At 42.3% G+C, this 14,921-nt stretch overlaps 1 protein-coding gene across 3 annotated transcripts; it reads right to left on the reverse strand.

Moving 5' to 3' along the window:
* Positions 1–1,154: 1,154 nt before the first annotated feature.
* NIPA2 (NIPA magnesium transporter 2) lies at positions 1,155–12,630 on the reverse strand. 3 transcript variants are annotated; one of them, XM_080585439.1, is made up of 7 exons: positions 12,358–12,630; positions 6,152–6,212; positions 5,552–5,774; positions 4,264–4,320; positions 3,737–3,827; positions 3,070–3,230; positions 1,155–2,139 (listed from the first exon to the last, which is right to left on the reverse strand). In XM_080585439.1, the coding sequence occupies exons 3-7, from the start codon at positions 5,688–5,690 to the stop codon at positions 1,502–1,504; spliced, it is 1,086 nt and encodes a 361-aa protein (XP_080441565.1). In that variant the 5' UTR covers positions 5,691–5,774; positions 6,152–6,212; positions 12,358–12,630; the 3' UTR covers positions 1,155–1,501. The 3 variants fall into 3 exon arrangements, with proteins under 3 accessions (XP_080441565.1, XP_080441566.1, XP_080441567.1); XM_080585440.1 differs by lacking the exon at positions 12,358–12,630 and adding an exon at positions 12,128–12,231; XM_080585441.1 differs by lacking the exons at positions 6,152–6,212; positions 12,358–12,630 and adding an exon at positions 12,128–12,251.
* Between the last annotated feature and the right edge of the window lie 2,291 nt (positions 12,631–14,921).

Consider the following 14,921-nt stretch of genomic DNA (forward strand, 5'->3'; position numbering starts at 1 on the left):
CCTAATTTTTGGCTTAAGAACTACTTAAAAATAACTAACTGTGGTGTAATTAAAGTACATTATAATTCTTACTGGTTAATGGGCAGCAGTAAGAGACTTGATCTCTAACGTCTTAAATGTACTGGTGTTAATACAGCTATTAACGTGACCTTTTTCCCTTTAGTGAGGGTGTTCAAGAGACTTTCAGACGTTAGTCCTACGAGATGTTTGTTCCCTATTTTCAGTGGTGGCTTACTATTTTTGTCAACCGGATTAAGTTGGTAAGAGAGTGGGAAAAAAAAAAACAGCACCAAAAACAAAGCGTACAAAAGGTGTAACTTTCTCATTTTAAATAATCAGTCATCAGACGTAAGGGGTGTGGAGTCCAAAGTGTCTTGAAACATAAAGCAACAGGTGCTGTAGCGTGAGATTTTTAACCTGCTCTTCAGGGTGGTGCTTTGGTACTAGAAGGGCCAACCAGGTGCTCAGTGACTCCTCCACCGCCTGATACCTTTCCTGCCACTCCCAGCTGTTACGGGCTTTGTTGCACAACCTTCAGAGGGCTGTGGTCTGTAGCTGAACAGCGCTGATGTCATGTTCCTTCCAACTAGTTAGAAGTTCAAATCCTGCTGTGCACCCAGAACTTAAAGAATCTCGTTTTCTTACTTGAGACCTTGGTCCCTCAGCCCCTCCTCCAGTGAACCAAAGCAAAGTTGGTTTCACAGGTGGGAGCTGGATTTGTTTTTTGGTCCTGATAATAAACTATACTCCTTATCAGTAAGTACTAAAACCAAACAGACTCAATGGGACCTCTTGCACAGAAGAGGAAATAGCTGCTGTGAAGTGCTATTAACTACTCAAATTTTTCTTCCTGCAGGAGGTGGCATGACAGCTGGTGCTAGTGCCTTACCTAGCCAAGCAAAGCAGAAGCTCCTGCCTTCTTGCTGCTGCCACCCAGTTACGCTGATGGGGTAAGGTTGGTTTGGTTGATGTAAATCCTGCAAGTTTAACATAAAGCTTTAGTTCAGCAGTATTTTCAAAGGATTTACTCTTGCTTGGTTGTAGCTTTCCATTTCCTGTTTCAAAGCTGGAACAGCTCCAGTTTTAGTATGCTTACAGCCACGCAGCATGCATTCAGGGCATGAGTACAAAGGATTCAGTTTCACTGCAATCTGTTTACCACCAATGCAGAAATAAAGCCATTTATTTTTGATAAAATTGTCATTAGTGCAATACATCTGAAAACAGAAGAGTGAAATGAAAGTATTTACACATAACTTAAGCAACAAACCCAACTGTGGTCTGAGGTCATTTTAGTATTTTTTTAAAGTAAAAATAAGGCAAAATAAACCCCCTTCAGTGATTTTGATCCAAACTAATCAAACTTAAAAAATACAGATTGTCTACACGTACCGTTAAGAAGAACATGAGGTTCCAGACAAGCTCAGACATTTCACAGCAGAAAAAAAAAATAATCCAGAGTTACAGAATTGTTCCTTTCTTATTTAACACGTAGATATTTTCAGAAGGCTGACAGACTTCCATTTCTCCTGGCTGAGAGACTCTCAGTGGATTGCATTTCACCTACACAGGTAGAACTTTCTTCGTCATGATTAAAGCAGTCGTACGTGCTCAGCAAAGAACCATTTGCTGCTCTCTCATCTTTCCGCAAGGAGACAGGCAAATTTGCCAGGGTGAAATTAACATCTTTGAAGGCATGCAATAAAAAGATCCCCACAATAATAGTGAGGAAGCCACTGAAGGTGCCAATAATATCATCAGCCGCCATGTGCTGCCATTCCTTGAAAAGGATGGCGGAACAAGTTAAAACGGATGTTGTAAAGATTACATAATAGATCGGAGTCACTATCGAAGTGTTGAATATATCCAGAGCCCTGTTCAGATAGTTGATCTGCGTGCTCACACAGACAATAAGGCTTAGCAGCAGAATCCAAGACAAGGGATGCTTCAGCACTGGTTTTCCCGCAAAAAGTTCCTTGATAGCGATGCCCAAACCTTTTACACAGGAAACTGATAACGCTCCAATCACAGAGCAAATTGTTATGTACACGAGAATGTTGGTCTGTCCATGGCGAGGTCCCACCACAAATATTAGGATTAAAGACACAATGACAACAAGTGTTGCAAAGACCACAAAACCTGTGTTTGGGGGAAAAAAAAAGTCTTGTTATTGACGTATACGATCAAAAGCATCTCAGAGGTACCAAGAATACACGTTAACAAGGTGATTGGCTCAGCTTACACAGAAAAGATCAGGCTGCTTCTCACTCACTACTCCTTCAACAGCAAAGTTAAACACTTTTAGAGTGACCTTGCTAAAATAATGAAACTTAGGCATATTATATTACCTTTACTGTTCTATCAGCATGATGACTACAGGATTAGATTGCTGTATTGCCTTACACACAGCCTCCCGGAGGCACAGAGATACTGGATCCAGGCTTGTGGCTGAATGCTCTTAAGGAAGTATGTTTTGGCAGGCTGCTATGTTCATCAGCAGATTTCCAATAACCAGCTCATTCCTTAAGATCATCTTTTAGTCTCTGTGCTGGACACTTCCTTGTGTTTAAAATGGGAATTGGCTCTGCAAGTATAGCATTTTGCAGAAGTGTATGTGAGTGCCTCATCTTCCATGTAAGCACATAAGGTAGCCTCAAGGATTACACTTCTCAGCAGACACCTACCACCAAACCTACTTCTTCACTTAAGGACAGATCAAAATTGGGCTTACAGAGACTGACACACTTGAGTTAAAATTTATAAAAGTTGTATTTATCCATCTGTGCTGCTGCATTTCTTTAAACTGTTATCTCAGTGGTTCATATCAAAACGCTTCATTCAAGGCCAAAGAAGTTCACTGGCATCATGCAAAGCACCCTATGGAAGTCCATCACAGAACTCAAAGCCCTAGTTCATTTTGACAAAATGAAGCAGACAGGCTGTCTTCCTAGAACTTGAAAAAAGCAGTAATAAAACTATAACAAAGGAACAATGGGCTGCTTAGAGAAGAGCAAGCACACACATCTTTCTGCATTAGCTACTTAGAGATCAAGCCAGCATCTGTCTTACCTGGATCACCTAGTTTGCTGGACATTTCATTTAAAGTTTCTACTTCCTCCTCTTGTGGAGCATGAATGACCATCACAGTTGATCCAAGTATACTTAGCAAACACCCTATTTTTCCGTGGAGATTAAGTTTTTCATTTAAAAAGAAGGATGACAGAATGGCACTAAGAAGAAAAAATACACACCAGCAAACATGGAGTTAGTAATATTGCATTAATTTGCTCATCCACGTACAGGTTGCTTTGACTGTACAGGTCCCTCACATACACAACACGCAGCTTTTGGTGAGCAGGAACACTATTAATGTCCATTAACCCATTTTTTATGCTGCCTCCCAAAAACTCTGTATCTAGGCACATGTAAAAATCATTTTTAAAAGATAAATACCTTCAATTGGGAATAAAAATACTACTCTGTTGCATACAGCATATTTTTCAAATGGAGAAGGTGATAGCTTTTTGCAGACTGAGGTGCAGATTTCTAGAATCATTTTAGAACAGTCATTTTACATTTGGAGAAACTTAAGAGTTACTCCCGATGTTTGTACCCACCATTCATTCATAGTTAAGAACAAACCACATTTATTACTGTATATCTCAGTGACTTATTTCTAAATAAATATTTAACTTCTCTCTCTGAAACCCCACTGCTTTCTGTTGGTGTTTCTTACCTTACAAGAACACTGAGAGCTCCTAGAGGAGTCACTAACGTAGCTGGTGCAAAAGCGTAGGCAGCAAAGTTAGCTACTTCGCCAGCTCCCACTGCAGAGTAGTAATAATAATAACAAAAAAAAACAAGTTAGGGTGTCTTATGCAACAAACCTGTGAATCAGTGCAAGTGTTCTTTCAGACACGAACATTCAGTACAGAACAAAGGAAAAGTCTAATTCTGGTGCTCAGCTAACAGAACAAAAAACTTCGTTACTATTTTGTAGAGCAGACTGGAGGACTACAACACGTACTAAAATTGATTCAGCCAAACTAGAAGATGTATTTTGGAGCGTCTACGTTCTGGCTCCCCAACCTGCTAACTTGAGTCATGAACTTTTGCATGGAGACCTCTGCAATACCAGGCTACAAAGCAAACATGTTACAGGGTACAATGTAAATTAAGCCAGTTTCATGATTATAGTCAGTAAGTCCAGAGTTTAAGCAATTAAAAGTTCAGACGACAGACACCATCTCAAAATTTACTTACTTGAAAGAAGTCCAGCCCACCACAGCCACTCCTTAAGGTACGCATGACCACCTTGTCCTGAAATTGAAAGAAAGCATGTTACTCCATGAAAACCATACCTCAACAAACAGTAACACTGCCAAAATAGTTTTTGTAGCCCATGCCCATAAAAACATGGGCTGCCTTCTGATAACTGTTAGCTATAAAGACTAAGTATCTTCAAGCTCTGATGCGCAGATGCCTCCTGCAGCCCCCTTTGAAAACTAATTATTTGATTTCCTTCCTATTAAAAATGGCACGGATTGTCATTCTGGCTTTACACTAAAAAACAGTTCTTTCAACTCACTGCAATGACATGAAAAGCCAAATTACATGTCTCTTAAGAGACATGCGTGGCTTAGGTAGTTGATTACACATACAAATGTGTGAAGTGCAGTCACACTTCCCCATTCCAAGCCAGAAAGCATGAATCACGTATCTCAAGATCAACCATCTTTTACAAGCAGAGATGACAAGTGCTGAATTAAAACTACTCAGATTCAATCTTCTGGTTGCAGCATCCTTAGATCATTCATTCACACACTCATTGCACTCTGTTCCCAAGCTCTGACCTAGCATAACAATCACTCATTTCCTTTGCAGGAAATACAGAGCTGGGGCAAGCGGCTTTTAAGAACTTGAAAACATTAAGTTGGGCTCCTCCCTGATGTAGACAGAATTCTTTGCTACTAGATATTTCAGATATGAACCTCATTTACCAAACACAGTCAGCTGTAAGAAAAAAAATCTAGTTAGTGCAAATCAGCATTTTACTGTTCCAATCAAGTACATTGGCAAAAGGATGAAAAAAATCAGTTCCCAAAATAGTAACAGCTATACTGAGAGCTATTTAATTTTATTAAATGCAGTTCAACAAAATAAAGCTGGAAATACAAACAGTCCACTAAATTGGCTTTTTGTGCACTGGTAATATATTAATCCATAATTAAAACTGAACACTGTTCAGAATCTTCCTGGCTTAAAAACCAAACACTTTCAGCGGCTCCAAATAACAGACTGCAGCACAGTGCATCACCATACGTGATGCTGACACGCAAAGGATAGTTCAGTGAGCGTCCTCACGGGGCACTATATGCAAACTGCATAGTATGCATCACACACTGAGTGAGACGTATGTGACACCGGAGGGAAATAAAACACCAGATACATGTTTTAGGTTTCCTATATCTGAGTCGGAACAAAATCTTAAGTTTAGTGATCTTCTTTGGAGCAGTAAAACTTAGAAGTCAAGTTTCTGAAACACATTTACCTGCTCTCATGGAGCCTTTCCTAGCTAATCGGAGCAGCCCCTTCTTTTTCAGGATGAAGCTTCCTCCAATGAAGATGCTGGAGCTCATAGCCAACGCCAGACCAATGCAGAAGTCATATTTCCCACGGGTTTGGCTCATCTCGTAAACTACAAGTGACTGTCACATTGATCAACGAACAGCACAACTTCTGTTACTCAACACAAGATGATGCAACACCGAAACCTGAGCAAAACAAACACACCGATTAAATTGGTAGAAATATATAATGTGCAGACAAATCCTCAACAGCTCACATGGATGGTTCTTCCTGTGAAAGGTCTATGAAAATAATAAAAGGAGGAAAATAAACAGAAGAAAAAAAGGCAACCCTCGAAGCACGCGTAAGCTTGCATCACAGATGAGTGACTAAGAAGTCTGAATGCACACGAGGGCATCTGACCCAGAACATTAAAACTGAAACCCAAAACAAGAAAAGTCCTTTAAAAAAAAAGAAACCTAAGGAAACTTTAAGATGTGCAATTTATTCTTCTTTTCCTTAAGTACACAGATCATGCCCAGCACACCTCCTAACTGATGATACTGCTCAAATAATTACTTACATCAGAATCAGTTTGTAAGAGAGTTTGAGAACAGCCACAGCATCTCTTCCACAGAAACTCCCTAGAAAAGTGAAAGAGCAGAACTGTGTAATCATACCGTAACTTGTCTAACACGAGCAAACTTGAACGAACACACATGCACTGATCCTCTAACAAAGAGGGAATCTGGAACAAGAAAAGGCAGCTATTTGTTGATGCACTGTACAAAGAGTTTCCCACACGTGTATGAAGTATTTTTCCAGCTCACCTACAGTAACAAGTACGAGTTTACCGTTGAAAAGCATTCACCCAACTTCCCAGGCTCCAAATTTAGTCATGCAAGACCTCCGAGTACAGCTTAGCAGGAGATGCTAACTTTCAGACTAGAAACCAAGATTTTACATACCCAACCTCTAGCTAAACACGGACCTTTAGTTCAGTGCAACACATAACAGGAGAAAAGACGTAATGGGGATACCTTGGATTCCATGTAACAGGTAAGGTTTCAAATTCCAAGCATCTCCATAAATCATTTTGAAAAAAAAAAAAAAAAAAAACAAATCCTAAAGTACTTTCAAGGTGATTAACCTCTCTGTAGTACTGAGGCAAATGGAAACTATCTTTAGGCTTTGATTTTAAGGTAACAGGTAATTATGACTGTACAGAGAATTAGTCTAAAGGAAGAAAACACCTATAGATAAGACAATTTTATTTCCTGGGAGCACCTACCACTGATGTGCTCAGAAGAGCGTTTATTTCCCTAAGCAACCATTTTCCAGCTATTCAGAAGCACGGTGCGTGATGCAAGTTGTATCAACAAGCTTTTGATTTCGAAGGAAGACAGCAGCTCCAGGAGGAGGAGCACACCGCCAGCATCAACACACTGCGGCACCCAGCACCCAGGCTCTGGCAGAGAGGGACATACCACTGCAAGCCTAACACTCCATACAGGCATATTGCAGCCTGCCACTCAAGCTCACAGCTCCAATTCCTGTGCTTGTTTCTTCACAAACTTTTCTTCCAACGCTGCCTTTCCCTCTATGTTCCTGCTGCCGACTTGGATTAATGCACTGCACCACTAGGGAAGCCCAGCAGAGAGCCACAGGTAGGTTCACATTAACCCTGAACATAGATCCTCTTATTTGCATCCCGTTAGGCTGCAAAAAAGTGAAGGAAAGCAGTCCCATTTAATAAGAGCTCAACATGTCACTAATTCAAAATGCCGTAAGATCTCCTGTTCAAAACTCTCAAGCCCTCTTTGATTATCCTTACGTAAGTTTTAGTACCTTATTTTGTAAATAAATAAATAAATATAACTGTGAAGGTCTGTTTTCAGCTTCTAATGACTTTAAAACAACAACAACAACAAAAAACAACTTAAGTGGATTCTTGCATGATACAAAGACAGCCACCAAACAAAACCCCAGGGGACAAATGACTAGCGTGAGACAGAGCGGAACAAGTCACCTAACTGCATCAAGTACTTCTCTGGTTTTTAATTCAAAGCCACACTTCCAGTCCCCTGGAGAACAAAGGCATTTTTAATGCAAGGAAGAGGCACCTGGAGACGTTTGTGACCGTTCTACCAGCCCTTCTGGCAGTCCCAAGACACGCAGCCAGTCATCGAGCTCTTCAGCTGCAGCTGATGCGCCGCGTGGTGCTGGTGCTGCACCAGCTTGCGGGAGGGCACCTCTCCTGCTCTAGCTGTGTCACTAACGAGAGCACTTTTACTAGGGGAGCTTGTTATTAAAACTGGACTTTAACTGCCAAAACCACCTTTTTTTTTTTCCCCTCCAGCTTGCAGCGTTATCTACACAAAAACTTCTGATGGAGGTGAAGAGCATTACTCAGTCCCATCCTGCCACCCACTGTGTCTCAGAGACCTGGGAAGAAGCACATGCTGTTTTTCTTTGGAGTAGAAAAATATGATTGCAGATGACTGAGAAAAACTCGTGGTAGTTTTCTGAATTTAGACTTAAAAAATGCCCTAAGGATGCTATGTGCCAGAACTATTAATCCTACTTTCCCTCAAGTCCTAAATACATTAAAAGCATTTTGATTCCCCATCAACTGCTCTGTTAGCCTCCTAAACGATTCTAATCTTGACTACTTCTTCACATAGGTTAGCGCTAGCTTTTCTTTCTAAGCTGAGCTGTCCTCATAGACGTGGCCGGCCCGATCTCTGCTCAGACAGGACGGCCAGGCTTCCCTTTGCAGCTTATAGGGATGTCCGCAGTCGCAGGCACAGGAGAGCTCACGTTTTGGGCAGGCTGTACTTGAATTCTAACCCCGAGTTTCAGTAGAAGAGGACCTAAGACGTATTCATAAACATCGTCTAGAAAAGCTATCTATTACCTTTGGAAATATGAACAGAATGAAATGAAGTGAAAGGAGCATTTTCTGGAATAAGTACTCCTTTAAAGCTTCAGCTTTGGGACGCACTGAAACTGTCCTATTCCAGCAGCCCGGGCCACCACCAACTCACAAAAAGGAGAGAAGCCAGGAAATGCAGGAGGTAAGCGGAGCTGGCAGTGTTTTTCCTTGTACTTGGTACAGTTCTGCTGAGGGTCTTTAACTGAGTTCACAGCTGATTTTAACACCGAGAGTATTTCATCCATACATGACCAGCAGTTTCATGAAGGAATACAAGTTTGTTACTCTATCAGAGACCTAATGAGGGGATACGACGTTCTTACCTACATGCAACAGTATTTAAAATGTCCCAAAAAAACACCTATTTGGGATCTGCCTGTGGATCGTCTAACATCATGAGCCCTAGCTCTCAGATCACAACAGCACAATGACAGACAACACAAGGAGCTGACCAAGTTTGAGGGTTAGTGGGCAAGGAGAAAAGGCTTTCTGAAAAACTGGTGGGACTTAAGTAAGTCCAGATTAACCACAAAGTCCATTTGCTTAATTTAAGATGTAACTGGGGAGTATCGTAAATGGAAAATAAAGCTGCTGACAAGACAGAGTCTCTAGTCTAAAACACACAAACACTTTTATTCCTCTTTGCTCAAAAGTTCTTTGCTCCCCAAAGTAGCATGCGTGCGCACACAGAGCCCAGAAGATGTTAAATATTTACTGTAACAAATCAATTCTCTAAATGTTCAGAAACACTAACAGTAACACTGTGAGACGAAATATTATTTTCCATTTAAAAGCGGATACGCTCAAGCTATGGGGGAGTTACCAGCCAAAGACAATTAATTACCACCTCTAATAGTTGTACATTGTATGAAAGCAGTAATTACTGTCAGCAAAAGTGAACGTGGTGGATTTCTGAAACTTTGCCTACTTGGCCACCAGTAGACGATCTAAACGTAAGATAAAATACCTGATTGCAAGAACTCAGGGTTTACTCTCTAACAGCTGGTACTTTTAACAGTGAATGGGCCGGTGTCACTGCCAGCCCTTCCCTGCCTGATGCCATTAATTACTCTCTGTCCTTTGGGCAGATCACCAATACCAACCGGCAGACGATTCAGATATGACTCACACGGAAGGATTTTAAAACAAAGGTCTGTTTTGACAAGACATCGGCAATGGTTATGCCAGCTCCAGCCACCCAGAGTCTTCTGAACTGTTCTGTGGTGTTTTATTTTCCATTGCACTTATTTGTAAGAGCTCCATGAGAAGTTTTGTGTTTCTAGCATTGAAATAGCACACCTACTCAGTGCCCTCCTATCTGTGAAACTTTCCAAGGAAGAGAAGTGGGTTCAATCACCAAAAGCTTATAACAAATACACATTGACTATTACGTGTTTCCTTCTTCCTTTCCAGAGGCATAAATCCACAGGAAACAGAAACACTCCCTAACAACATAAATGTTCAACAATGAGCCTTTCAAACGCTCTTTACACGTACCAATTTTGTTCCAAAATCCAGACGCATTTGCTTTTTAAATATTTCAAATTTTAGGTTCCTAAAATATAAGTTCAAAAGAGTATTAACTGGCATTTTAAGAATTCAGCTAAAAAAATTACGTCCATAGTTTCACGCTCATCTCATTTTCATGCATGACACACAAGAGCATACATTGTCTTACCTATGCTTTAAAAAGGCAGAATTGCTGTTTCAAAAAACTCGAATAACAGAGTAGTGTGATTTTTAAATTTAATCTTCCCTACGTATGTCTGATCTGAAGCCTCAGTTATTCCATCCCTTTGCTTTTCATTTCGCTAATCAAAGAAATTAACTTGCAATCTAAGATATTCCTTTGAAAGCAACATGCTAAATTTGAGCTGAAATACTATCCTAGTCCTTTCAGTTCAGTAAGTTATGTGCTAAAGCACCTTTATCACAAAACAGTGATAGGAAATTTTAATTATTGGCTTTGGTATATTAAGTTCTTAATAGGATGTTCATATACAGAACTCCTACGGTGGAAAGAAGTACGAAAACAGATAAGTAATCTTCCTTAGAATAAGTCCACAAAATACAGCTAACTCTTTAATTCAAGTCTTTTCTCAGTCATGTTCTGTCCACTCCTGAACATCTCCCTGAAACACAGGTCAAGAGAACAGCGGAAGGACAAGCATAACATCCCATTAAGACAAAACAACTGCTGGTTGAAATGTTAGCCACATACATCTTTAAAAGGCCAAGATGTACGTACACATCCAGAACCCAAAGGTGCTACAGGAGTTATTTAGGACTTGCATGGCAAGTCAAACCCCAATGAAGTTTTCCAGCTTTGTCAACAAAGTTAAACGAGCGTGCAATCTGATGCATATTGTTTATATATCACGCAGACCAGGTAGTATGTTGTATCGTAGTATTTCATGTTTACAGAGATGTCATATATGTGTATGTATGTAGCATAACGTTAGAGGCACCAGCACAGGTATTCCAAGCAAAAGACATGTTAACAGGTTCAAAGTTGCCCATTTTTAAAGATTTTAAACAGCAGGGAGACTTACTCTTTTATACCAGATTTCTATTAATGAAGGAAAACCAATGAGCATTCCATTTTAAGGTACTAGGAGAAAACGAGAAAAGTTCCACACTTAAACTTTCTGCACGTCTTACTCTTTGTATTTGGTATTTGCACTTATTCTCTTCTATAAAAAGAATGATCTTCAATTAAAAGATTTTAACATAAAATGAAAAAGTATCTTCACTAAAACAGCGTGCTATTCATTAACTAAATGTAACTACAAAGGGTGCTTTGTAGCCAATACTGTCCGCATTGACTGCGTTTCCCAGAAGTCCATCAAAATAGACTTAAAATTAGGAGTCAGTGATATGACTTGCCTCACCCTGGCTGTACCTATTGCACTGCTCCCATTCTCTGTAGGACGAGTAACCAGCAGGAGTTCACTGACGTGAACCTCTAGCATTTAAGATGGGCAGTTTCAAATATAAAAAAAAATTAGTAAGTCCAAGTCAGATCTAGACTTCAGACACACCTTTTCCTTTGGTGTGACCAAGGAGCACGTAACCTGCTTTCTATTTGTTATGATTTTACCTTGAGAAGGTTTAAGAGCTGTAATGAAAGCAGAACCAGTGTGACGCTGAAGTCTAAGCACAATGCGCATGAGAACTCACGCAATAGTTTCCTACCAATGAACCTGTTACCTTTTCAGGAAAAAAAATACAGCATATATAAATAAATATATGTGTATTTTATGTATGTATAATTATATATATGTAAAATGAGGCATATCAAAGCGTTCAGAAAGATGCAGGATGACTTATTGGGTCGAATTACATATAGCATTAGAGATATTGCAGCAAAATGGAGAAAATTAACAGGTAGACTGAAAAAGGTCTTAGAACAACCAAGGACCACGACGTCCGACCCAGCCTCCACCTTCACAGCACGGAAAACAAACACAAGGCACCCCCCTGACCTACAGAGCAAGCCAAAACGCCGCATGACGCCCCAAACCAAAGCGCAGCCGGGCGGTTCAGCAGCCGACCCGGAGGCCCCAGCTCCCCTCACCGTGAACCCCCGAGGGCCGCCCGGCCCGGCCCCGCCCCGCGGCACACCTCAGCGCTGCCCCAGCCGGCTCCGGGGGTACCGGGGGGGGCTCCGCGTCCCCTCGGCTCCGGGGGCCCCGGGCACGAACCCGGCGCCGCTCCCCCGAGGCGCCCCCTGCACGTGGGGGCGGGGCCCGGGCGGAGGGGGCGGGGCCTACCAGAAGCCCCACCCACACGCCCACCACCCCACGAGGCCCCGCCCCCTCCCCTCCCCCCGCCGCCCCTCCCCCCCCCGTTACCTGCCGCCGCCGCCCCTCACACCCCCGCCGGGAGGGGCCCCGCGGCCGCCGCCGCTCGCGGACGAAGAGGAGGAGGAGGGGGAGGCCGGAGCGGGCGGAGGGAGGGGCCGGCAGCCGTGCGCTGCTCCGCCATGAGGGGAGGGGAGCGGGGAACGGCGGCGAGGCGAGGCGGGAGGTGATGGCGGGCGGCGTCCCCGCGCCCGGCCGCCCCCTCCCCGCTGGTCCCGGCAGCGCCCGCCGGAAGGGGCGCGGCCGCCTCGCTCTGGGCCCCGCCGCTCGTCACGTGACCCCCCGCGAGCCCGCCCTTCCCCCAGGGCGGGCGGGGTGCGGCCCTCCCTCTGACGTCACCGCCGGCGGCCGTTAACGGCCCCGCCCTCGGTGCCCGTCACCCTCACGGCTGAGGGAGATGGCGGTAACTGCGTAGCCTCGGGCCTGGGCAGAAATTCGTATTGAACGAGCGTGTTTTAACCCCGTTTTGCTTTCTACTAGGGTCAGCTTCATCTGAAAGTTATATACCCTCTGATGCATTGCAGCACAGCCATGCGTCGTTCATCACCGTTTCTTTCCCCAAGCACTCCTCCTACAAATACGTGTTACCCATGTTTTATACCCTTACAGAAAATAAAGTCTTACAAACCCTACACAATAATGAAAAAAAACACATTTTACAGAGTTTGGTAAATTGTACTGTTTATTAATCCTTTTAATTCAGATCGCACTCTCCTAATGCACGCTTTACAACCAAATACACTTTGATGTCATACAGCTGACCCATGTTTCTAGGCGAGCATTTCTCACCCTGTAGTGAAGACTGGAACAGTTCTAAGGAGGGGCAAGCTCCAGGCTCACAGCGCCCTTCAGTTCCTTCAAAACTATCTAAATACACTTTCCAAAACCGAACATTACTCTAGACAACCCAAAAATGTGGTAGCTCCACACAGGAGATGCAACTTCACCTTTTCAAATAGGGCTAACCTGTTTTATCACATCCCCTAGTGACAACAGTTTCTACTTTTATCTCTTCTTTCTCATGGTTTGTGTCGACTTTACCAGAATCTGCACAAGCTGCTTAAGTTTTGTGAAAATGAAGTAACAAAACCAGAGAAGCAATCTTGGCCTTTCCTCACAGGATACGCATAACAAAACTACTCTTCTTCACATTACAGGTTGTAGTCTTACTCATCAACTGAATCAAAATGGCCCCTCACTGTCAGTAAATCCTTGTAGTTTCCAGGCCACTCAAGTGAATCGATCAGTTTTAGGCTTATTTTATTCCCTAAGACCACATTCTATTCTCCAATTTGAAACTAGTCTAGTGGCCATGACATCAACATTGCACATGTCAAGTAGTTTTTATGTATGGGTACATATATATAATACACATACACGAAGCAAGAAACAGATGTTAGCTAAGTAATACACAGTAGGAGGCTAGCTTTTCTGTGTTTTTCAAGATACAAACTGTGAAGTCTTTGAAAAAGGTCAACAGCTGATTAACCTCTTCCTCCTGCTTTTTCAACTGCTTGTTCTGATCAACATACTGTTACCTGTTCACACAAAATACAACAGTTTTAAGTGCTCTCAATTCATCACAAATCATTAAATCCTTATTTCACAGCCAGGGGTTGTGTTCACTAACAGAAAATAATCAAAGCATCTCTGAATAATTTACAAGAGATGTACCAGGCATGTTTTCAGAGTATCTGGAAAGAACTCTGAAAAGAAGAACAATGGTAAACTAAGCACAACCCAGCTTTGTGCTCAGTGAATTTCACAGGAAAGGTCTGCTAGTCCAGGTACTTCTGCAAGACTACGGACAGAACTTTCAGGTCTCAGTATCTACTGCCTATATAAACATTCCTCAAGGTTTAAGAGGGACAAAGAGCAAAACTTCCACCCTTGGGAAACATTAACAGGTTAGCAGTTATCCTGCTTTGTGTTGCATACTTGTTGACTCTTGTGCAACGATCTCCAACTCCATACATACTGTGAAAGGATCATGATAAAAGCTATCTACCCAAAGCTGCTATCTGGTACACAGTCCCTTGGCAGAATACCACCAGCTGGCAGAGTTTTAAAGCATCCCACCAGGGTGCTAAATTCAGTGATGTCTGTACATGCCAGAAAATTGATTAGGAAATCAGGCAGCTGGAGCAGGGTCTCTCGTGGCCATGTCCCTGCTGCATTTAACAAAGACAGCTGAGCAGAACAAAGGATCCATGTCTGCAAGTATATTCATACAACAGTTGCGCTGCCAGATGCAACTTAAGGGACTCTGCTTTACACATAAGATCTCAAAACAAAGCTTGTAAAAAAAAAGAAAATCAACAGCACTTTTTCTCCCCACTTCTTGGTTAAAAAAGAAAAAAAAAAGAGCTGTGGGGCTGAGATATGTATGCTCAGAATTGGTTATGTCACAGACTTCAGTAGTAACAGTGGTATCGGCAGCACAATGGCTTTTACCACAATGATGCCTTAAAAGCTCTAACTGCAGAGTACACAGTAAGAGAACAACAGAGTTGAATTTTATTGGGGGAAAAAAAAAAACATTCCCAAAATACATA

This window comes from Anser brachyrhynchus (genome assembly GCF_964034855.1).
Source record: "Anser brachyrhynchus genome assembly, chromosome: 1".
NCBI classification, from domain to species: Eukaryota; Metazoa; Chordata; class Aves; order Anseriformes; family Anatidae; genus Anser; species Anser brachyrhynchus.